The sequence below is a fragment of the Artemia franciscana genome, chromosome 1 (genome assembly GCF_032884065.1).
Source record: "Artemia franciscana chromosome 1, ASM3288406v1, whole genome shotgun sequence".
Classification (NCBI taxonomy): domain Eukaryota; kingdom Metazoa; phylum Arthropoda; class Branchiopoda; order Anostraca; family Artemiidae; genus Artemia; species Artemia franciscana.
Genome location: NC_088863.1, coordinates 9,505,535 through 9,531,180, shown reverse-complemented (window position 1 = coordinate 9,531,180; position 25,646 = coordinate 9,505,535). Strand labels below are relative to the sequence as shown.

The 25,646-nt window shown below is 36.0% G+C and overlaps 1 protein-coding gene across 5 annotated transcripts in view; it reads left to right on the top strand.

Moving 5' to 3' along the window:
• LOC136025188 (basic helix-loop-helix ARNT-like protein 1) overlaps positions 1 to 25,646 on the top strand; it is a 353,837-nt gene that overhangs the window by 220,703 nt on the left and 107,488 nt on the right. For all 5 annotated transcript variants that reach the window (XM_065700994.1, XM_065701018.1, XM_065701002.1 and 2 more), the window contains 2 exons: positions 2,419 to 2,501; positions 22,830 to 22,922. In XM_065700994.1, coding sequence (XP_065557066.1) covers positions 2,419 to 2,501; positions 22,830 to 22,922 — 176 coding nt within the window. The remainder of the gene's footprint in view (positions 1 to 2,418; positions 2,502 to 22,829; positions 22,923 to 25,646) is intronic.

The following is a 25,646-nucleotide window of genomic DNA, read 5'->3' as shown; positions in this document are numbered from 1 at the left end:
CGAACAACAGCCCTTAATAACCAAAAAAATTATATAAAGTGTAAAAAAAACTGTCTAGTGTGGAAAAATTGTCATTATAGCGCATTCCGGAATGATAACTATTGTTTTGATTAGTTTTAAAGCTTATGTTGCCATAGAAAGATTTTTTATTTTTTTTTGTTTTTGAATAATGAAATTTTTTTTATCACACCATAACTTTATTATTCGCTGCATTCACGCCGCCCAATTCAGCGGATAATCGACAGTCAACCGTATCTACGTGCTTTTACATTAGAAGAATGTTTAAATAAAATGTAATTTTTGACAGAAAGCTGTATTTTTATATACAAAAAAAAAAAAAAAAAAATGAGGAATCATGTCAAACACCTTAGGTTACAACAATGAATGACGTTATATCAAAACATTATATTAAGCTTGACCGTATCCATTTCTCAATGCATTTTTCTGTTTCCACCAGTTCATATAAAAAGTTTGTTGACCGTTTGTCGCGCCCCTTTCTCGACGGAACTAATATTGTTTTTTACTTTTTTAACTTTTATATTCTGGGGTTCTTAAGCCAAGGGCTTATGAGAAAAAGTATCGAGCCAGTCGGATGAAAAATCCTTTCGGCCCTTTTTTGGGGTCTATTTTTGGGCAATCCATGTCCCCAAGCGAAATTTGTTTTGCATTTGAGTGTCCTCTTGACACATGTCCTTACGGCTGCTAGTTTCAAAATGATAAGGGACAAAACCTTGTTTGTTTCATTACTGATCCCCTAACACGCTCCCTCTCCCATGAAAATATGTGGTCCTCTTGGATTGGGGAACGATTCAAAAATTTTTCTAGCAAATCAGACATCCAAGGTCAAACATGTCCCCTTTTACACTATAAAGCCTATCTGTAAACATTTGGCAATCTGCATTATTTATGGACCTTGCCGGCTGTCTCAAAATTTTTATCAAATATCCTGGATGGGTAAAAGGGGCCGGATAGCAAAAATAGACCCGAGAGGGGGGTTAGTTACCCTCCAATAAATTCTATCAGTACCTTCTCCGTAAAAATTAAAATCATTTCATTCTAATTTCATTGGTTCAAATCATCAGTACTAATTCGAAATACTATGCTTCAACAAAGTAAACGAATTGCTTCAGAAATCGCCATTCTTAGTTTCAGAATTAGTATTTAAGCATCCGTTTTCAAAAGAATAAAAAGGAAATGTTTGATAAAAAGAATTGTCCTTTTAAAATGGTAAAATTAAATTGAAAATAACGACTATAATTGTCCTAAGATTCTAGTTATGCTTATAACCTTTATTAGCATTGTAATGTTCTTGTTTCTTCATGTTGTTGCTGTTTCGGCAATTTTAAACACACTGTTCAAGTTAAATATCTTTTTCAGTAAAGCTTAAATGACGAGGCTCTTTGCGCTAAAGTTTTTTTTACTGTATTAAAAGGTAGAGTTGAGAAAAAGATTCAAACTTTAGCGTAAAGAGCGGGGCGTTGAGGAAGGAACAGCTCCTTTCATATACGGAGTAATTTCTGTTCGTTTTAAGCTTTAATGTCGCTCCTTACTTTCAGTTAAAAAAAACTTTTTTTTTTTATCTAACATGAAAAAGGGATGGTCTTTGATTCATAGAAATCACCACCAGGTCCAAAAACTGATGTGGGAGGGGGTCTAGTTGCCTTCTGATAACTCGAGGCTCTCAAAAAAGGTAGAACTCATGGTTTTCGTTCAAATGAGACCCCTCCCAAATTTCCGTGTTTGGAATCAGCCTGCATTCTTTTTATGCATGTGGACTATTGTTTCCAAAAAAAAATATCTTTTTTTGGGTTTCCGCTGCTATTGGGACTTATCACTTTTTACATGCAGTATATATATATATATATATATATATATATATATATATATATATATATATATATATATATATATATATATATATATATATATATATATATATATATATATATATATATATACAGCTACATACACGAACTGTGTGATTTTGAGTGACGATTTATGATTTTTTTCTTTCCTTTTCACGATAAATATTCGATAAGATTCAGATTAACACGTTTAATGCAATATTAGCTTAGCAGTTGATAATCTGAGATTTAATATTTAATTTTGAACTTAAAAGCTACTAATCTGATATCAGCCTAATAGTTAACAAATAAACGTTCTGATGGGGTAAGTTCATGTATTAGACAGTGAAAACAGATACAAAAGTACTGATATTTCGTCAACATATACCGCCATTGTCATCATCAGAAATAGAATTTCCTTTTGAACTTATTCCCACTCGAAAGTTTATTTGTTCGTCATAGAAAGGCAGTGTGGTCTTGAAGAAAAAATATCTAGCTTAAGGTATTACGTCGAAAATGCCTGATAGTTAAAATATTAGCTTAATAGTTAGCTTAATGCGATATTAACTTTCAGATGTTCCTTGGGCCATAGCAACCAGAACAAGAAAAAAATTTGAAAAGAAGTTAAATTTTACTAAAACCATTGATTTTCTTCAGGTGAGTAAAATCCTCCAGGATATTCATTACTTATAAGTTAGTCCAATTCTATTGAACAAGTGGCGTTCATATCCGTCTCAAGTTAAATGTGCTTAAATGACTAGTTCAGTACGTGGTAGTAAAGAGTTACAAATAAGCATCCAGTTCTGAAGTCTAGAACTCTATTTTTAGGATTCAAATTCTACCCATTTGGTAGCTTGCCATCTGCGCCAGTGGTTCCCAACCAATTTTGGGCCATGCCCCACTTAGACTCTTCTAAAATCCTGATACCTTGTGGTATTTTAATTTTGTTACTCAAAATGTTGGTGTATTCACATGAAGGAGGCTTAAAAGGCCATTAACTTAGTATCATTTGTCGAGTTGTCCTCTAGTCTATTTATACGAATGAAAATTTTGTCTGTTTACAATACAAAACCTTTCATACAATGCATGACGTGATTGCCATACTATCTTGGATTTTTTTTTTCGTTTTTTAAATACAGATGAATGTGACGTCATTTAAATGATTTTTTTAAATTAAGGCTCTAAGAGTATTATCAGCCAATGGTTGCATGTCCTGCCCATGACCCACCAAAATATTCCTATGCCCCACTGTTGGGGCGTCTGCCCGACGTTTCGAATCACGGCTCTACTCTGCAGAATGGTCTTCCTGTGTATATCCGTCCAGACTCCCATGCCTAATGAAGTACATGACCAAAAATACATGTTTAGGAATAGCAGTCTTTCTGTATCTGCATGGGAACGCCCCTTTCTCACATTCAAGTCGTTGATAAGGAGCTTGAGGTTTGCATGAAAGTGAATCCTGTCGTGTGTTGCCACCCTTAGTAAAATTTTACTAAATTTAGTAAAAACGGATCCGAGTCAGTAAATTTAGTAAATCGTGGTCAACTTTAATAAACTCTTGAAAATTTGGACAATTTAGTAAGTTTCGCAGTAAATTTACCAGAAAAAAAAGTGTAATGATTTTTGAGCCAAGTTCATTCTGCTGAACAAAATTTAAACATTTTTCTCTGTCTGAATTAATATTTTTTTATTCCGTGGCTTCAGTTTCAGTTCCTCCCATTTCATCATCACCATCAGTATATCACGTAAAGCTTTGAAAATCTGAAACGTGGAAAACAACCAACAAATTTCGTTTTTTATTGAAGAATCAATTTTGCAGTCAGTAGGCTATTTTAAATGACAGTTTTGAATACAATAATATGTGCGTCCGGTGTACAAATGCAGTTTTGGTGCACGGTCCGTGCACCATGCAGTTTTGGTGCAGTTTTTTGCGTCCGGTGCACGGTCAGTTTTGCTCAAAAGTGGTGAATAACTGAACAAAAAGGATGTTCAGCAACCACTGGTGTGGCAAGTCCTCACGGGGGAGGAAAAACTGACCCATGAAGCGTTTTTTTTTCTCTCTAATGGGTGGACAGATACCGCAAACTATTGAGTCCTCCAAAATTTTTGAAGGGTTTTTCTTAATTGTTCTTTCCTTTCAATTTAGGTAATATACACACTTCTTTAACTATTCAGGAAAAGTTTATAGATTTTGTGGACATTGAGGAATAGTTCAGATTGTTTTTTTCCCTAGTTCGTTTCTTGGAGCACTGAGAAAGCTACCAACCTTGTTGAAATACCGAATGTGGATGAAGGTTCGTCCAGGCACACAATTGGATGTAAAAGTGTCGACCACTTGTCCATTCGCGGGTTTTGCCAGAAAATGGTTGCCATATTTGCTACTTTGCCCCTGTTTGTATTGCGTGTCTGTATGCAGCGAAATCTGTAGTTTTAATGAAAAAAAAAAGAATAATCGAGTGACAAGCGGCAGCATTAGGTTTATGTCAAGGAAAACGAAAGAAAAGAGAACCAGACAGAGAAAAGAGGAAAAGAGAGAAAAAAGGAAAAAATAATCTGAAACTCTTATTGATTTTTCCTCCGCGGCATCAGCCGCGCGTGCTAAAGATGTTTTTTGGGATTTTGTAAAAACAGATGCGATTTTGTAAATTTTTTCTCTCAGATTTAGTAAACTCTTCCAGGCCAGGGTGGCAACACTGATCCTGTCGAGTTTCCAAAGTTAAGTTACTACAAGTCTCTTATTCTACTTTTACGATGGCAATAATTTTGTTAATTGCTTTGAAGATAGTCAAAACCTGACGCTGGTGGAGATTCAAGACTGCTTATTGTTACCTGCTTATTTGGCATCAGGACATACCATTCTTTTTTTTCTAAAACTGAAAGTTCAACACCCTGTTACGGGGTAGTTGAAAGCAGGGCTTGGCTATTACATCAATACGGATGAGGTTTGTTCAATCTGAAAGAAATAAATATTCTTTTTCAATGAACTGTAATCTATCAGTTGTTATAAGCTGAGTTGTTTGGCTTACTGTAGCTCACGGAGAAAATCGTATATTTTTAGGGCACCACAGTATCTACTTATGTTATTCAGATAACGCATTAAGTTTTAGTTAATGAAAGGACTGTAAAAACAGGCGTTCGAAAAAGCCATTCATTATAAAAAACGCATTCTAAGCAGAATACACACTTTTTTGAAGTTAACCTTCTAGGGTCAACCATGCTACTATTATAATTTATTTGTAACTATATTATAATAAATTTTAATAAATATAAACTATAATAAATATATTATAATAAATTATAATTTATGTGTATTCAATGCATGATGATTTTCATTTCCCATGCAACCCCTTAATCTCAAGCCAAAAGCAGAAGATTGCTTATTGCATGAATTGTATTGCAATTTTGACCAACTCAGCTACGACGGGGTATGGGTACACCTTTGTTTAAAACCAATAGTTAAGTAAGTATCAGTGAACAAACTTTTCCACTGTGCTGTTATTTAATATTACCACAGTATAGGCTCTCTACAGTTGCGAAAATTGGGTTCGGATTTGGGACACATCACAGTGCACTCTTTAGGAAGTTTCCCAAAGCGTTAGAGTAATAGGCTCAAGAATATAGTCATTTTATTACTGATTGAGTAATTCTTCTCAAGAATACTCTGATTTTATTACTGATTGATGATTCTTCTCAAGAATATAGTGACTTTATTACTGATTTATTGATTCTTCTTAAGAATATAGTGATTTTATTACTGATTTTAATACTGATTTAGCGGTTGTTCTCGAGACTATAGGTATTCTATTACTGATTTAGTGATTCCTCTCAAGAATGTAGTGAATTTACTTCTGATTTAATTTTTTTTTCAAAAATCTAGTGATTGTTTTTTGCCTTGTGGCAACCCTTGTCACACCCATTAACCCTGTTAAGTGACTTCATGTGTAAGCAAAAATTTAGTGTTTTAGTGATTTTTTTTGCCTTGTGGCAGCCCTTGTCACAACCATTAACCCTGTTAAGTGACTTCATCTATAAGCAAAAATTTGGTGTTTTAGCGATTTTTTTTTGCCTTGTGGCAACCCTTGTCACAACCATTAACCCTGTTAAGTGACTTCATGTGTAAGCAAAAATTTAGTCTTTCAAGGTGAAAATAAAATATATAAAATTACATACAGGAAACAAAAAGGTACAATAAGCTCTAAAGATGACACACCTCCGGGCATTCGTTAATAAGCTAAGTTTACAGTGGAGTACACGTGATAGATTTTATTGTTCGCCTAGATGTCCGTAGCGTTTTGTTTAACAAGTTGCCCGATAAGTATTTGTTGTCATCGTTTACAGATTACATCTGGGGAAGTTAGTGTTAAGCTGATAAGTCGGATAAGGGATGCATGAACGCACTATCTCTGCTTTACGCTTATGACGTATTTTTCTAAATTAAACGTCTATTTCTAATTTCTTAAACGTCTGTGAGAAAAGGAAGTCGAATAATAAAGACTTCGCGGCTTTTCTTTATTTTTATGTGAAATTTTATGCCCTTTAACAGCATAGAATTTTTTAAGTTGAAAGATTTTTGGCTTAATACCCTGAGGTATTTTTGTAACCCAATCAAATTATTCTTCATTTCTGGAGACACTAATAATCCTGCCTTTTGAAGACCCTGCATATATGTATCAAATAGCCTGATGATTAGGCCTGTTGTTATTTTAAGACAGTTAAAAGAATACCAAACATGATTGGTTCTTTTATACAAGATTAAATAAAAAATGAAGTGTTTTTAACTGAAAGTAAGGAACGGCATTAAAACTTAAAACGAACAGAAATTACTCGGTATATGAAAAGGGCTGTTCCCTCCTCAACACCCCACTCTTTACGCTAAAGTTTGACTCTCTCTCAATTCTACTTTTTAAAACAGTTAAAAACTTTAGCATAAAGAGCAGGGCGTTAAGGAGGGATCAGCCCCTTTCATATACGGAGTAATTTCTGTTCGTTTTAAGTTTTAATGTCGCTCCTTACTTTGAGTTAAAAACGCTTGTTTTTTTTTATATTTAACTTCTGAAGGGTTTTGAAATAATGCATGTTTTGATTCTGGCTCTCCGCATATGAATAATTAAAACGAAATTTGCATAATAATTTATTTTTTTGGCTAAACGGCTTTCTCATATTTTTGATTGGACGATTTTGAGAAAAAAGGAGCAGGGGAGTAGGCTTAGTTACCCTCCTATTTTTTGGTTACTTAGAAAAGCAACTAGAACTTTTATTTTTTTTCGAAAGTTTTTATTAGTAAAAATATACGTAACTTATAAATTAACTTACGTAACGAACTTCTTTGCTTGTATGTTTTTGTTACGTATATGAGAGGGGTCGTCCCCTCGTCAATACCTTACTCATTACCCTAAAGCTTAAATTTTATCCCAATTCCTTAAGAATGACCCCTGAATCACAAAGGCCGTAGAATAAATAGTTGAAATTGATAAAATTACTTTAGCGTAAAGAACGAGTTATTAGGAGGAGGTGAACCCCTCATAAGCGTAATAGTTTCTGTTCGTTATATGTTTTAATGCTGCTCCTTACTTTCAGTTGAAAAAACTTTTTTTTATATATATCTTCTCTTTGTTTTTTTTTTAATGCTAAAAAATTCTACGCTTCATGGAAATTCTCTTCCTTCATGAAAAATTCCTCCATGGAAAGTTCCCCCTGCATAAACACCTCCCCTCAAGCCCTCCCCCTCCAACCAAAAAATCCCCTGATAGCGTCTGTACACTTCCCAATAGTCATTACTATATTTAAACACTGGTCAAAGTTTGTAACTTGCAGCCTCTCCCATGGGGACTGTGAGGGAGTAAGTCGTCCCCAAAGACATAATTATTTGGTTTTTCGACTATGCTGAATAAAATGGCTATCTCAGAATTTTGATCCGGTGACTTTGGGAAAAAATGAGCTTGAGAGGGGGCCTAGGTGTCCTCCAATTTTTCTGGTCACGTAAAAAGGGCACTAGAACTTTAAATTTTCCGTTAGAATGAGCCCTCTCGCGACATTCTAGGATCACTGGGTCGATACGGTCACCCCTGGAAAAAAACAACAACAAAAAAACAAACAAATAAACAAGCATCCGTTATCTGTGTTGTGGCAAAAAATACAAAATGCCACATTTTTGTAGATAGGGGCTTGAAACCTCTACAAAAAGGTTCTCTGATACGTTGAATCTGATGGTGTAATTTTTGTTAAGATTATATGACTTTTAAGGGGTGTTTCCCCCTATTTTCTAAAACAAGGCGAATTTTCTCAGGCTCGTAACTTTTGATGGGTAGGACTAAACTTGATGAAACTTATATATTTAAAATCAGCATTAAAATCTGATTCTTTTGATCTTACTATTGGTATCGAAATTCCGTTTTTTAGAGTTTCGGTTACTTTTGAGCCGGGTCGCTCCTTACTACAACTCGTTACCACGAACTGTTTGATCTTAAGTCAATAAGTAGAACGGAAGGTTTTTGTGCCGCAGCATTATTTTTTTTTTTTACAAACCTTTCTGTTTCTATGTGGCTCTCAAGTATTCTAGTTAAAAAATTAAATTAAATTAAGAATATAAATAAAAATTCATTTAAAATTTAAAGTAAAAAATTAAATCTAAATCCCTGTCAAAATTCAAAAAAAGATATGGATGGTTATTTGAAAACTTATTAAGGAAAAAAGAAGAAATCTTAAAATAGAAAAACAAAAAGATGGATGCAAAGATAAAATTCATTTTGGGTCGAAACTAAAGTTTACCGTCTGTCAGAAAGAGCAGCCAAAAATACAGCCTTTTAAAGATTAATCAGCTTTCCTGTGTTCCTGTCAAAATTTTAAGCTAGTAAAGTGAATGAAAAGTTGTACTTCGTCTGATTGCCTATCTGCGTGGAATTTTAAGCCAATGAAATGAAAGAAACTTTTAAAGTCGCGAGATTTTTATTAAGAAAAAATCATAATTAACTAATAGCGTAATTGCTAGTGCAACAGTAGATTCTCCAGAAAATAAGGCAGAATTTTTTTATCTTCCATTATTATTTTCTTTATTTTCTATTAAAGAAATTATTTATTTCTTTTTCTTTTAAATTATTTTCTATTTTTATTATTATTATTTTCTATTATTTTCTTATTTTCAGCCTTATTTTCTAATTTTCTTTTTTTATTTTCTAATTTTCTGCAGAATCTGCAGAAAAGGACATATGAAAAAGAGACATAAAATGGTGTCTTAGATTTCACCAATGGACAGTTATGGTTGTGCACTAATACATGATGCTTATAGAAAAATTTTTTCATGCCTACAGTCCAAGCCTTTGTTTCACAACTAGATTCATTAGATGTAAAAAAAGATTCCCCATATTGATTTCTAATGGATATTGTGAAAAATAGAAAGGGGTATTATTTTATTTTACGGAATGGGGAAATTATTTCCTGGGATGTCTATCAAAAGAAAGACATCGCTTTAAAAAATAAGATATTTACACAAGAAAAGTTTTGTCGTAACCAACATTCCTAGACATTCATAAATTAGTTGATTGAAATTTTCTTCCGTCTTTTTTGAAGATTGATAAATCCCAGGTTTCTATGTGGTTCTCCAACGTAAAAATTTGCATAATGCGTATTGATTGCCGACAGCTGAACTGAGTTGACGCAATTCGAAGTTTAGATATAAATATATTCATCTAGAGATTCTTAATTGGAAATTTTGGAAATTAATTTTCATTGATGCATATTATATGTGAATAGTAACGTAATACTTCTACCCTTGGTACTTATGTATTATAGAGACCACACTGTTGTTCTTGATCCACTGTAAAACCGGTTTCTCTGTCTACAGTCAGAGATAATTAGCTTGACCTGGGTGATATAAACTACTATGCAGGTATATTTTAATTAAATATTTAATATATAGATTTAGGTAATTCCGAAGACAATACTACCTTTTCATGACGATAAAATGTGTTTATCAGAATATTTCTGCTGACGATAGTCACTGCACATGTGACCGAAATATCCAGTATTTTTGTGAATTATCACTGTCGAATAAAAGGATTTGTCCCAATTTTAATTTTTGTTTATCGTTATAGAGTTGGTTAGGTTAGGTATTTAACATAATGCGTTCTGGCGGTCTGCTTTCGATAATTCTCTGTAGTAGTTTCCATAATTTTGTTACTAAAGTTTTAAATTTTTATTATAATTTTTGTTTATCGTTATAGAGTTGGTTAGGTTAGGTATTTAACATAATGCGTTCTGGTGGTCTGCTTTCGATAATTCTCTGTTGTAGTTTCCATAATTTTGTTACTAAAGTTTTAAATTTTTATTATAATTTGACATATTTCATTATGATTAACCTAACTTGACTTTTTGAATGTGACCGTTATAATACATTAGTACCCTACCCTTAACTACCTCAATGTTTTTTGGGGGGGATACGAAATTTTAATTTAGACTTGTAAGTTAGATTTAATCATATTCTTACACAACTGCTTCATTTTATAGACATAAAACAAAAACGTGAATTAAAAACGTTAAATTCTTAAATATTCGAAAAAATTCGGAGAGAAGTACTGCCAGTGGTGTTAACTAAGGAGGTACAATTCCCCTCCTCATTTTATTCCCCCCCCCACCAGATTTGATAAAAATACTTTTTGGTGCAATATCATTCAAAAAGCCGTTTATTGTCTATTTTCATTGACAAACGTGATAAAATGTGGTCACATAGATTTGAAAATACACTCCTCCTCAAAAAACTATTTTTCGGAATGGGACCCATCGGGTACTACATTTTTTTTGTATAATAGTTTGTTGCTGCTGCGTGACTTCATATACTTCCAATTGATCTATTAAGAAAATTAAAAAAAAAGTTTTTAAAACTGAAAGTAAGGAGCGACGTTAAAACTTAAAACGAACAGAAATTACTCCGTATATGAAAGAGGCTGTTCCCTCCTCAATGCCCCGCTCTTTAGGCTAAAGTTTGACTCTTTCTCTCAACTTTACTTTTTAAAACAGTAAAAAAATTTAGCGTAAAGAGCGGGGCGTTGAGGAGGGAACAGCCCCTTTCATATACAGAGTAATTTCTGTCCGTTTTAAGTTTTGATGTCGCTCCTTACTTTCAGTTAAAAAAAAATATTCATTTATTTTTCTGAACGTTTTTGAATTAATGAATGTTTTGATTTTTTGACTGGTCAATTTTGAGAAAGAAAGAGCGGGGGAGTAGGCCTAGTTACCCTCCAATTTTTTGGTTACTTAAAAAGGCAATTAGAACTAGTAATTTTACTAACATTTGTATTAGTAAAAATATACGTTACTTACGAATTAACTTACGTAACGAACTTCCAAATCTGTATGTTTTTATTACCAATATGAGGGGATTCGCCCCCTCGTCAATATCTCGCTCTTTAAACTAAAGCTTAAATTTTGTCCCAATTCCTTAAGAATGACCCCTGAATCACAAAGGCCGTAGATTAAATAGCTGAAACTAATACAATTGCTTTAGCGTAAAGAGCAAGGTATTAGGAGGAGGTGAACCCCTCTTATGCGTAATAATTTCTGTCCGTTTTAAGTTTCGATGCTGCTCCTTACTTTCAGTTGAAGAAACTTTTCCATATTTATTTTTTTATTGCTCTTTAAAAATTGCTAAAAAACCCTGCGCCCCCTTCGTAGAAATTTTCTTCCCCCATGACAACTTCCTCCATGGGAAGTTCCCCCCGCATAACCCCCTTCCCTCAGCCCCTCCCCTCAACCAAAAAAATCCCCTGAAAATGTCTGTACCCTTCCCAATAACCATTAATATGTGTAAACACTGGTCAAAGTTTGTAACTCGCAGCCCCTTCCACGGGGACTGTGAGGGAGTAAGTCGTCCCCAAAGACATAGTTTTTAGGTTTTTTGAGTATGCTGAATAAAATGGCTATCTCAGAATTTTGATCCGGTGACTTTGGAAAAAATGAGCGTGGGAGGGGGCCTAGGTGCCCTTCAATTTTTTGGTCACTTAAAAAGGGCGCTATAACTTTTAATTTCCACTGGAATGAGCCCTCTCGCGACATTCTAGGACCACTGGATCGAAATGATCACCCCTGAAAAACAAAATACGCATCCGTGATCTGTCTTATGGCAAAAAATACAAAATTCCACATTTTTATAGATAGAAGCTTGAAGGCTGTGGGGGGGGGGCGTTGGTTGTCATCCTCAAAGTCATAATTTCCGGTCCCTTCAATGACGTTGAACAAAAGGGCTATTTCAAAATTTTTATTGGATATGCTTGGGAAAGGACACTAAAACTTTTGATTACGAATCCAATGAGCCCCGCCCGAAGTTTAAATGATCACCCTTTTTATATGTACCTTATATGCCCCCAGGGAATAACTTACAACCCTCGCCCTGAGGGCTCTGGGGAGTTCCTATTCTCAAAGACATAATTTCCAGACCTTTCAATTACGTTGAACAAAATGGCTATAAATTTCCCATCGAATGGGCTGTTTTCTAAGTTCTTTCGACAACAAATGGTTATCTAAAAATTTCCACCAGACGCATTTCAAGAACAATACAAAGTGTGTCTGGAGGGGGTTATCATCCCTTCGATCGTTCTGAACCTCAAAAAGGGCATTAAAACTTCTGATTAGCAATCTAATGACCTCCCTCCGAAGTTCATACGATCACACTTTCTATATAAGCTTTAAATGCTCCCAGGGCTTAACTTACAACCCTTGCCCTTCGAGGATGGTTGGGGCGTTGTTTTCCTAAAACACATTATTTCCGGATCTTTCAATTACGTTGAACAAAGTGACTATCTAAAAATTTTGATTGAATGTGTTTGGGAAAATTGTTGTCGTGGGAGGAGGGTCACTCGCCCTCCAATCATTTTCAACTTATAAATAGGGCACCAGCCCTTTCAATTTCCAATCGAACGACCCCTTGTCGAAGTTTCTGCGACAACTCCTTCCATATGAAGTACCCTGGTTTAAACAAAAAAAAAAATAATAATAATAATAATACCTTGTGCCCATATCGCTCTTCACTTAGGCAGCGCTATTGCACTGCCTATGATTAAACTTATATTCAATCAAAAAAAAAAAGAATTATAAAAGCCTGATATTCAATCAAAATTTTAGTATTGAGAAAAAAAAGTTTAACGTCAAGTTTTTCTGCAAGAGATTTATTTTTTACGGCAATAAATTATTTATCTATATTATTTTAAATATTTTTCTGTTAAAAGGCCTGTGTATCTTTTTTGTCCAAGCTTTTGCCTCTGACTGAGACTGAGATTCATCAGATGTAAAACAATTTCCTAAAGAGTTCAAAATAAAGGGGCATCCGTTCATTCTATCGGACAGTGAAATTAAACAGTTCATAGTAAAGATCTGTAAGTAATGAGCTGTAAGTGATTTGGCTCAATAGTAACAAAACTCTAGAAAATGAAATTTTGGTATCAATAGATGCATTAAAAGAATCCTCACATTATGCTAATTCCAAATATATAAGATTCATCAACTTTAGTGTTACCCATCAAATGTTATGAGCCGGAAAGATTTGCTTTATTTTCGAAAAATGGGAGAAGCACAAAGATTTGCTTTATTTTCGAAAAACGGGAGAAACACACCATAAGAGTGAAGGAACCTTAATGTAAAACACACCATGAGATTCAGCGTATCAGAGGACCGAACTGTTGAAGTTTCAAGTTTCTATATAAAAAAATTTTTATTTTTTATTTTTTATTTTTTACCTGAAGAAAGATCACGTATGTGTGTGTGTGTGTGTTTTTTTTTTAGTGTTTTCCCCTTGGGCTGATCGTCTTGAACTAATGGTCCTAAAAGATCGGGAGGGGTTGCATTCGAGTGGAAAATTAAAAGTGCTAGGACCTTTTTTATGTGATCAAAAAGATTGGAAGGCAACTAGCCCCCTCCTACGCCCTTATTTTCCCTAAAAATGTTCAATCAAAATTTCTAGATAGCCATTTTGTTCAGCATAGTTGAAAGATCTAATAACATTGCATTTACGGATAATATGACCCCCACAGCCTGTGGGGAAAGGCCTGAAACTTGTGAAATTTGCCATTTGTTCGCGTATAGTATTCGTTATTGGGAAGTATACAGACATCTTTCAGGGGGGGGGGGTATTTTATGCTTTGGTCGGTTTCCTTGGGGAGGAAATTTCCGGGGTGAACTTTCAAGGGGAAATTTTACACTGAGGGGAATAGGCAGAATTCATATACGAAATTCATTTTATTTATCTTACTTTCTTTTTGACAACTCACTTTTGCATGAGGAGATATCCCGGGGAAATTGTTCATGAGGAAGTTTTGTGTTTCCGAAAAAAAAATTCACTAAGGAGTGGATTTCCGGAGGAATCGAAAAGATGACTAGAAAAAAAAGTCTTTTTTTTAAATAAAGTATGCTAAGGAGAATTATTCAGGTTTAATCGTCCGCAAGAAATTTTGCGGAAAGGGGGGGGGGGAATTTCACCGAGGAACTTTCGTGAGAGGAACTTTCCTTGGAGGAGTTTCCCGTGAGGAAACTGAATTCGTCATGGAGGATGAGCCATATTTACAGGCATTATTTGAAAAACGATCAGAAATTAAAGAATGAATTAAGTTTATTCAATTGAATGTAAGGAGCAACATTAAAACTCAAAACGAATAGAAATTATTCGTATATGTGGGGGCTGCCCCCTTCCCAATACCTTGCTCTTTACGCCAATGTTTTACTGTTCGCCCAATATTTTAAGAACGACTTCTGAAACGCAAGGGTCGTTTAATTAGAAGAGGATTCTTTTTTGAAAGTGCCAAAAATCTTAGCGTGAAGAGCAAGGTATTTAGGAGGGGGCAAACTCTTGATAGGCGGAATAATTTCTGTTCTTTTTTAGTTTTAATGTTGCTCCCTGCTTTTACTTGAAAAAACTTGTTTTTTTACTTAATAGTTGTCAGAAATGACTATGAAAAGAAAGAAGCTTTGTGTGAAATAATTTAAACAGAAAAAAAATTGTCAAAAACATTTTTACACATTCATAAACTAGTTGGTTCAAATTTTTGTTAGTCTCTATTGAAGATTGGGTTATGAGTGTTTCTAAAAATAGAAAGCCTCTGCAGTGTTGGCCTCTGGGGGTGGGAATCTGCCTCTATGTTTTTGTCCCCTCCCCCTAGATTGTGAAAAAATCCTTCTTTGGGGTATACCAACGAAATCAAACGAAAAAAATAATTAAACACAAGCTTTCGAGGCTAATGTTGCTTTTTTGGCAGCTAGCCTTAAAGGCCTTTTTATAAAGGGTTGAACCCGTTGAAACCGTTACAAAAAGGCCTTTAAGGCTAGCTGCCAAAAAAGCAAGATTGATTTTGATAGCTTGTATTTTATTATAAAATTTCATTTCGTTTGAATGAATTTATCACATCACATCATTTTATGTATCAGTCCTGGTTGAACTTCATTGAAGCAAAGATGCTAGGGCTGTTTTAAAAAGTTTTTTAAAATCATTTTTAGTTTTAAAGTTCGCATTTTAATGGGAGTTATTATGTATATTTATTTTTTGGTGTTGTGTTGAATAAGTTGTGTTTGTGACCGAAATATTCACTGAATTGAATTCCACTGTCTTGAGAACATTTCCCTGTTGTTTCTAAGTTGTGTTTGTTTGTTGTGAAAAGGAAGTGTGGTCTTCGTCACCCTTGACGAGGAACATCCGTACACTCCCCCTTTAAGGAAAAAGTGTCTTTTTTTAGAATTTATATATTTCTGTCCAAGCCCTTGCATTCTGCTCAGGTTCATCAGATGCAAAGAGATTTCCCTAAAGACTGTAAACTTGAACTGGGAAAAATGAAAATGGGTGTCATTTTATTTGACAAAAGGGAAATAGTGGTGAGGAACTGACTAGGAAAAGAAAAAACTTGTCTACAATCTGACGTTTCTGTATAGAAAAATTTTGCTTTAAACACATTTTTAGGCATTCATAAACTTTGGTTGAGATTTTCGTCGGTCTTTTTTGAAGATTGATAGATTCTAGGTTTTGATACAATTCTCTTTTTTTCTGAACCTCTCTTGCTGAAAATAGCTGTTTTATTTTTGTGAAATAAGAAGAAACTTTTTGGCACAGAGTAGACAAAATTGAATTTTATACTAGGGCAGTAAATGTATGCTAAGGGGAATGTCAAAGGACTAGGAATTTCATAACAGCTACGGCTACCTTAGCAACCATAATTTTCGTTTCTGTGTCCACAGAAATAAACCAATAAATATTTCAAGAAGTATTTTGAGCAAAAATCCAGTCTATGCAAAATAGGCCTTGGGTAGCTTCGGATAACCTTCGCAAGTTCAGTAGTCTAGTCGAATTTAGGCTGTTAGGCCTACTGGGGACAGAACTGCTTTATTTACCGTTCTCCTATACCGTGTTTAAAGCACAATTTGTACTAGTTTAGGGTCAAGTCGCCTATACTCTTTGGACCAGGAATTGAATTGGAATTGGACAAGGAGTTTCCACTCTAATAAGTTTCCTATACTCTTTGGACCGGGAATTCACTTGGAGTTGGACCGGTAGTTTCCTCTCTAATAAGTTTCCTATACTCTTTGGACCGGGAGTTTACTTGGAGTTGGACCGGTAGTTTCCACACAAATCAGTTTCCTATACTCTTTGGATCGAGAATTAATTAGCAGTTGCGCCGGGAATTTCTATTGTAATTAGTTTCCTATACTCTTTGGACCGGGAATTGACTTGGGGTTGGACTAGGAGTATCCAGTCTATTCAGTTTCCTATACTCCTTTCCTCGGGAATTACCTTGGAGTTGGATCGGGAGTTTCCACGCAATCAGTTTCGTATATTCGGAAATTCAAATACTTTCGTATACTCAGTATATGAAAGTACTATTTCGTACTATTTCGACAATTCATAAATACTATTTTCATATAGTTTCGTATAATCAGTTTCCTATATCCTCAGACTGGGAATTGACCTAGAGTTGGACCGGGAGGAAATTGATTGGCAGTTGGGCCGGGAATTTCTACTGTAATCAGTTTTCTATACCCTTTGGACGGGGAATTGACTTGGAGTTTGACCGGAAGTTTCCACTCTATATATATATATATATATATATATATATATATATATATATATATATATATATATTATATCTATCTATCTATATATATATATATATATATATATATATATATATATATATATATATATATATATATATATATATATATATATATATATATATGTATATATGTATATACATATAGGCCGTCCTGGCCGAGTGGGTTGGTGCGCTGGATTCGGGATCCCTTGTCTGAGAGGACGCGGGTTCGAATCCCGGTGTCCCCAATTCTTCAGTTTGGGACGGGAGTCAGTGGCGTGACTCTGTAAGCTTAGCCAGAGTCGACCCAGCTCTAAATGGGTACCTGGAGAAATCTGGGGAAGGTAAACAGGAAGGGCGTGCGAAAGCACAGGATGGCTGGCCCCCAACCCCCCATTGCACTTCCTGGCTGAAGGGCCAAGAAACGGAAATCAGCACCGCCGGTACGGACTGTAAAGTCTAATGCCGTATCATTTACCTATTTACCTTATATACATATATACATATATACACTTATATATGTATGTATATATATATATATACATACATATATATATATATATATATATATATATATATATATATATATATATATATATATATATATATATATATATATATATATATATATATATATATATATATATATATATATATATATATATATATATATATATATTACATTGATCGGCAGTTGGGCTGGGAGTTTCTACTGCAATCAGTTTCCTATACCCTTTGGACTGGGAATTGACTTGGAGTTGGACCGAGAGTTTCCAGTCTATTCAGTTTCTTTACTCTTTTGATCGGGGATTAACTTGGAGCTGGATCGGGAGTTTTCACTCTAATCAGTTTCCTATACTCTTTGGGTCGGAAATTGATCGGCAGTTGAGTCGCGAATTCCTACTGTAATCAGTTTTCTATATCCTTCAGACTGGGAATTGACAGAGTTGGACCGGGGGTTTCTAGTCTATTCAGTTTCTATGCTCTTTTGACCGGGAATTAACTTTGAGCTGGATCGAGATTTTTACTCTAATCATTTTCCTATACTCTTTGGATCGGAAATTGATCGGCAGTTGGACCGGGAGTTTCTACTCTAATCAGTTTCCTATACTTTTTGGATCGGACATTGATCGGCAGTCGGGCCGGGAGTTTCTACTGTAATTAGTTTCCTATACCCTTTGGACCGGATCTTGACTTGGAGTTGGATCAGGAGTTTCCAGTCTATTTAGTTCCTCTATTCCTTTGATGGGGAATTAACTTGAAGTTTGATCTGAAGTTTTCACTCTATTCAGTTTCCTATACTCTTTGGATCGGGCATTGGTCGGCAGGTTGACCAGGAATTTCTACTGTAATCAGTATCCTATACCCTTTGGATTGGTAATTGACTTGGAGTTGGACCGGCAGTTTTCATTCTATTCAGTTTCTATACTCCTTGACCAGGAATTAACTTGGAGCTGGATGGAGAGTTCTCACTCTAATCAGTTTCCTTTACTCTTTGGATCTGAAATTGATCAGCAGTTGGGCGTGGAATTCCTACTGTAATCGGTTTCCTATACCCCTCAGACTGGGAATTGTCTTAGAGTTGGACCGGGAGTTTCCAGTCTATTCCGTTTCTCTTCTCTTTTGACCGGGAATTAACTTGGAGCTTGACCGTGAGTTTTTACCCTAATTAGTTTCCTATATTCTTTGAATCAGAAATTGATCGGCAGTCGGGCCGGGTATTCCTACTGTAGTCAGTTTCCTGTACCCTTTAGACTGGGAATTGACATAGAGTCATTTCCCAGTCTGACAATAAAGTGACAGAGTTGGACCGAGAATTTCCATTCTATTCAGTTCTATAGTCTGTTGATCGGGAATTAACCTGAAGCTGGATCGACAGTTTTCACTCTAATCAGTTTCCTATACTCTTTGGATCGGAAATTGATTGGGAGTTGGGCCGGGAATTTCTACTGTAATCAGTGTCCTTTACCCTTTGGACCGGGAATTGACTTGGAGTTGGACCGGAGGTTTCCACTCTAATGAGTTTCCTATACTTTTGGACCGGGAGTTTCTACTCTAATCAGTTTCCTATATTTCTTGGATCGGGCATTGATCAGCAGTTGGGCCGGGAATTTCTGTTCAGCTTCCTATACCCTTTTGACCGGATATTTGACTTGGAGTTGGACTGGAAGTTTCCAGTCTATTCAGTTTCTAAGCTCTTTTGACCAGAAATTAACTTGGAGCTGGATCAGGAGTTTTCACTCTAAAAAGTTTTCTATACTTTTTGGATCGGAAATTGATCGGCAGTTGGGCTTGGCATTCCTACTGTAATCAGTGCTCTATACCCTTCAGACTGGGAATTGACTTAGAGTTGGACCGGGAGTTTCCAGTCTATTTAGTTTCTATGCTCTTTTGACCAGGAATAAACTTGGAGCTGGATCCAGAGCTTTCACTCTAATCAGTTTCCTATGCTCTCTGGATCGGAAATTGATCGGCAGTTGGACCGGAAATTCCTACTGTAATCAGTTTCCTATACCCTTCAGACTGGGAATTGACTTAGAGTTGGACCGGGAATTTCCAGTCTAGTCAATTTCTATGCTCTTTTGACCGGGAATAAACCTGGAGCTGGATCGAGCGTTTTCACTCTAATGAGTTTCCTATATTCTTTGGATCGAAAATTGATTGGCAGTTGGGCCGGGAATTGACTTGTAGTTGGACCGGAAGTTTCCACTCTAATAAATTTCCTACACTTTTGGACAGGGTATTTGACTTGGAGTTGGACTGGGAGTTTCTGCTCTAATCAGTTTCCTATACTCTTTGGATCGGGCATTGGTCGGAAGTTGGGCTGGGAATTTCTACTGTATTCATTTTCCTATACCCTTAGGACCGGGAATTGACCTAGGGTTGGACCGGGAGTTTACAGTCTGTTCAAATCTTTAGTCTTTTGATCGGGAATTAACTTAGAGCTGGATCGAAGGTTTTCACTCTAATCAGTTGCCTATACTCTTTGTATCGGAAATTGGTTGGCCGTTGGACAGGGAATTTCTACTGTAATCAGTGTCCTATACCCTTTGGACCGAGAATTGACTTGGAGTTGGACTGGAAGTATTCACTCTAAGAAGTTTCCTATACTTTTTGGATTGGGCATTGATCGGCAGTTGGGCCGGGAGTTTCTACTATAATCAGTTTCCTATACCCTCTGGACTGGGAATCGACTAGGAGTTGGACCGGGAGTTTCCAGTCTATTCAGTTTCTATACTCTTTTGATCGGGAAATAACTTGGAGTTGAACCGGAAGTTTTACTCTAATCAGTTTCCTTTACTCTTTGGTTCTTAAACTGATCGACAGGTGGGCAGGGAGTTTCTACTGTAATCAGTTTCCTGTATCCTTTGGACCGGGAATTGATTTGGAGCTGGAGTTTCCACTCTAATCGGTTTCCTATACCCTCTGGATCGGGAATTGACTGGGGGTTGGACCGGGGGTTTCTATTCAAATCAGTTTTCTCTACTCTTGTGACTAAAAGTGCCTCTTTTGAAGAGAATTTTGTGCAGTAATCCACCATTCAGTTTGTGAAAAGACTAATAGAATCTTCTTGCAAAAAAGAGAATCGCTGCATTGGCAAATGTTACCATTCCCCCCCCTTGTTAAATAGCCAAAATTGTACCTTGTTTACACGATAAGTAATTTATATTCACATTTATATTTATAAGATGTATTTTTATGGCACTTGGTACTAACCAAGTGACATATAGCAATCGCCAATTCTGTCGGTCTGTCTGTTGGTCTGTCGGTCCCGGTTTTGCTACTTTAAGCACTTCCAGGTAAGCTAGGACGATGAAATTTGGCAGATGTATCAGGGACATGACCAGCTTAAATTAGAAATAGTCGTTTTCCCAATTTGACCATCTGGGGAGGAGTGGGGGCCGGTTAATTCGTAAAAAATAGAAAAAATGAAGTATTTTTAACTTATGAGCGGGTGATGGAATCTTAATGAAATTTGATGTTTGGAATGATATTGTGTCTCAGAGCTCTTATTTTAAATTCCGACCGGATCTGATGACATTGGGGGAGTTGGAGGGGGGGCCTAAAATCTTGGAAAACACTGAGAGTGGAGGGATCAGAATGAAACTTGATGGGAAAAATAAGCACAAGTCCCAGATACATGATTGACATAATCGGAACGGATCCGCTTTCTTTGGGGTAGTTGGGGGGGGGGGGGGGTAATTCTGAAAAATTAGGAAAAATGAGTTATTTTTAACTTACGAACAGGTGATCGGATCTCAATGAAATTTGATGTTTAAAAGAATATCGTGTCTTAGAGCTCTTATTTTAAAGCTTGACCGGATCTGGTGACAATGGGGGGGGGTGGGAGGGGGAAACCTAAAACTTGGAAAACACTTAGAGTGGAGGGATCGGGGTGAAACTTGTGGGAAAAATAAGCACAAGTCCTGGATACATGATTGAAATAAACGGAACGGATCCGCTCTCTTTGGGGTAGTTGGGGGAGGGGTTAATTCTGAAAAATTAGAAAAAATGAGGTATTTTTAACTTACGAACGGGTGATCGGATCTCAATGAAATTTGATATTTAGAAGGATATCGTGTCTCAAAGCAATTGTTTTAAATCCTGACCGGATTTGGTGACATTGGGGGAAGTTTGGGGTGGGGGAGCCTAAAATCATGGAAAACGCTTTGATTGGAGGGATCGGGTTGAAACTTGGTGGGGAAAATAATCAGAAGTGTTACATGATTTACATAATTGGAACGGATCCGCTCTATTGGGGGGGGGGGTTAATTCTGAAAAATAAGAAAAAATGACGTATTTTTAACTTACGAAGGAGTGATCGGATCTTCATGAAACTTCATATTTAGAAGGACCTCGTAACTCAGATCTCTTATTTTAAAGCTCAACATGATCAAGCGTAATTGGGGGGGGGGGGTAGTTAGGGGGACCGGAAATCTTAGAAAATACTTAAAGCGGTGAGATCAGGATGAAACTGGATGGGAAGAATAGAAACCTGTCCAAGATACGTGACTGACATAACCGGATCGGATCTGCTCTCTTTGATGGAATTGGGGGGGGGGGTGATTTTGAAAATTGAGGTATTTGTAACTTACGAAAGAGTGACCATATCTTAATGAAATTTGATATTTAGAAGGATCTTGTGCTTCAAAGGTCTAATTTTAAATTCCGACGAGATCCTGTGACATTGGGGGCAGTTGGAGGGGGAAACCGAAATTTTTGAAAAACCTGAAAATTGGGGTATTTTTATCTTACGAATAGATGATTGGATCTTAATGAAATTTGATTTTTAGAAGGAATTCATGTCTCAGAGCTCTTATTTCAAATCCCGATCAGATCTTTTGACATTGGGGGGAGTTGGAGGGGGAAATCTTGGAAAAACACTTGGAGTGGAGGAATCGGGATGAGGCTTGGTGGATAGAATAAACAAATATCCTTGATACGTGATTGACAGAATCGTATTGGATTCACTCTCTTTGGGGGAGTTGGGGGGAGGGGTTCAGTGATTTGGCGAGTTTGGTGCTTCTGGGCGGGCTAGGACGATTAAAATTGGTAGGCGTGTCAGGGAGCTGCACAATTTGACTTGATAAAGTCGTTTTCCCAGATTCGACCATCTGGGGGGCTAAAGGGAGAGGAAAAATTAGAAAAAATTAGGTATTTATAACTTACGAGTGGGTGATCGGATCTTAATGAATTTTGATATTTAGAAGGACATCGTGACTCAGAGCTCTTATTTTAAATCCTGACCGGCATTAAGCTTCTTATTTCCCTTTTTAAATCAATCTATTGATGCATAGAATTTTGTTAAGAGTTCATACCATATGATCTCTTGGCTGTTAGCTCTTCTCGCCTCGTCACAAGTGCCATATGAGCTCTTAGCTCTTGTTGTTTTCTGGATTTAGTTTTTTTTTTTCTTTTCTTTTAGAATCTGGATTCTTTTCTCGTCGTCTTATCTGTCAATCACGCAAAAGTACTACATGTAACAGAGAATGTGGAAAATCTTCTTTCATATTCACAGGTAAAATTTTCTCTTCTATTTGCGTTGAGTATGAACAGAGTTACTGCTTTATTTTTTTTTCTGAAATGAAGGAGGAGGTTTTGTCCTATTTTATTGGAACATAGGCTAGGGAAAATCTAGTAAAGAGCGATGCATGTCCCAAGCTAAGCCCAATTAATAATTGAAGGCGGTTGAAAACTTTTCTACTTTCTACACTGATCAAGGCTGCAGCAAGAGGTTCAACCTAAAAAAAAGGGCAAATCATAGCCCATAGTAACCTAAAGTTTAAAATCGTTTTAAAAAAAACGATGAGAAAAAATTTTAGTTTATAGGTGATTTTGGAATAATGACTATTATATAGGTTTAACTTATTCGTGAAATTTTATTTTCTCAACAAGTTTTCGAGGATTTAAAAATGATTTTGAAGCCCTTCAAAAATTTCGGTGTGTTAATACCAGTGCTGTCACTTGCTTGAAGTACTTTTACTTGAAGTACTACTTAAGTAAAATTTTCCATTACTTGTACTTGTATTTAAGTAAAAACTCTAGGGTGTACTTATTACTTGATGCTTAAGTAAGATTACCAAATACTCATTACTTAAGATACTGATAATATACTTGTCTTGAAATACTTTACCTTTGACACGAAAACTTTTTTGCGTGTGCTTTCAGATATAGCTTCATGTCCTATTTTGGGATGTGAAATAAGGTGTTTGTTTATGGTGAAAAAAGTTATAGTATGATTATTACTTGGTTTAATTTTGTTTAAAAGTTATATAATAAAAAAAAATGAAATTGTTTCACAGTTCATTGGTCAACAGTGAGCTAACATACCTTGTTTTGTTCTAAACAAGCACAAAACAAGTCCTTGTTTGTGTATACTGTAGTCCATTTGGGGTTATGTTTCTGACATTAATGTTTAAGTTTTGTCATCTTGTCTTAACCAGATTTCTACCATTTCATCATCTTCAGGACCATATTATTGGTAAAACTACTGAAGCAATGAATCTTTACCCATCTAAATGTTGTCTGCAATAAACAAGACTGGGGATTTCTAGCTGGATCCAATGCAGTGGTATTTTGTCAAATTCATTCCGGCAAATTCAGGTATTCAGAAAAATCTGACTTCAGATTTGTCACTCCATTCATAAGTTATAGGCCCTACTAAATTAAAGGAAAACTCAACTTTTTTCAAACTTAAAACCCCCTCCCCCTCGCCCTATTTGAGATTGGGTTTTTGGTAACAGAACTTGATATGAACCCTGATCTTACGCATCTTTTGCCTAGCTTTCATTCGGATTCGTTGCTCCATTTGCAAGTTATACTAAATTAAACAGAAAACTTAAATTTTTCCGCAATTAAAACTCACTTCCCTTTGTTATATTTGAGCTAGGGTCTTCATCTTAAACTTGATACGTGTCATGGTCTTAGGCCTCTTTGGTTCAATTTTCACTCAGATTCATCACTCCATTCGCAAGTTACTTTGAATTAAACGAAAAACTTTTTTTTAGCAGGTAAAGCCTCCTCCTCCTTGTTCTGTTTAGGCTAGGGTCTTCATATTTCAACTTGATGTGTCTTATGGTCCTTGTTCAATTTTCATTCAAATCCGGCTGGTGGCTCTCCCGCTATGCTCGATTGCACAGACGGACGGACGGACGGACAGATTTTACGACTTCTCAGGTAGCCATGTTGGCTCATTGGATCCAAAAAAAGGAAAGAATAGCATATCGTCATCCAGACATTGTCACCCATTTGGATGATGGAACAAATCCATCAAGACAGGTTTTTGAGATCTGTCTGTCCGTCCGCCCGTCTGTGCAATATTAAGTGCTAAAAAAAGTAAAGTTTTTCATTTAATTCACTGTAACTTGCGACTAGGGAGATGGATTTCAATGAAAATTGAACCGAAGATGCCTAAGACCATGACATGTATCAAATTTTGAGATTAAAACCCTAACTCAAATAGAACGAGGGGAAGTGGGTTTTATGTGCTGAAAAAACTCGAAAGTTATGAAAAGCTTTGTGTTTAATTTAGTATAACTTGCGAATAGAGCGACGGATCCGAACGAAAGCTTGACAAAAGATGCCTAGGATCAGGGCTCGTATTGAAATCTGATATCAGAAACCCTATCTCAAATAGGGCGAGGGGGAGGGGGTCTCAAGTTATAATAAAGTTGTTTTCCTTCAATTACTAGGGTCTATAAGTGATTCCACCCATGGCCTGCCCAAAGGCTGGAAATAACCCTTTTCCAAAATGAGCCATAGTGAAGCCAACCTTCAACCAAATATTCCATCCCCAGCGAAAAATTAATTTTTTTTTCCTTTTTTTACTGGGAGATTCCCGACTTAGTCTCATGGCTTTTGCCACTTCATGGTATGAAAACTGCTGTTAGAAATAGATAAGTTGCATTGACTACGCAGCATGCGGCTTGCTTGAGTGAAAACCAGCAAAATGATGTAGATGCCATACATTTTCATAGCGCATCTGAAATTTAACTTGAAACTTGAGGCAGTTTCCTTGTAAAGGTGCCGAGGGCGAGACACGTCATCGAAGTATGAATCAAGACTTCATTTTCATATTGTTCTTTTCTACCAGCACGCTGACAGCCAGCGACCTTCAGCCAGCTGCCAAAAGTCTGGGTTTTTGGTACTCCTTTTTATTGAGCTTTGATTGGTCTTATTAAAAAAGTCTGCAACTGACTTACTCGACTCTACTTTTAAATTAAATAAAAAAAAAACAAGTGTT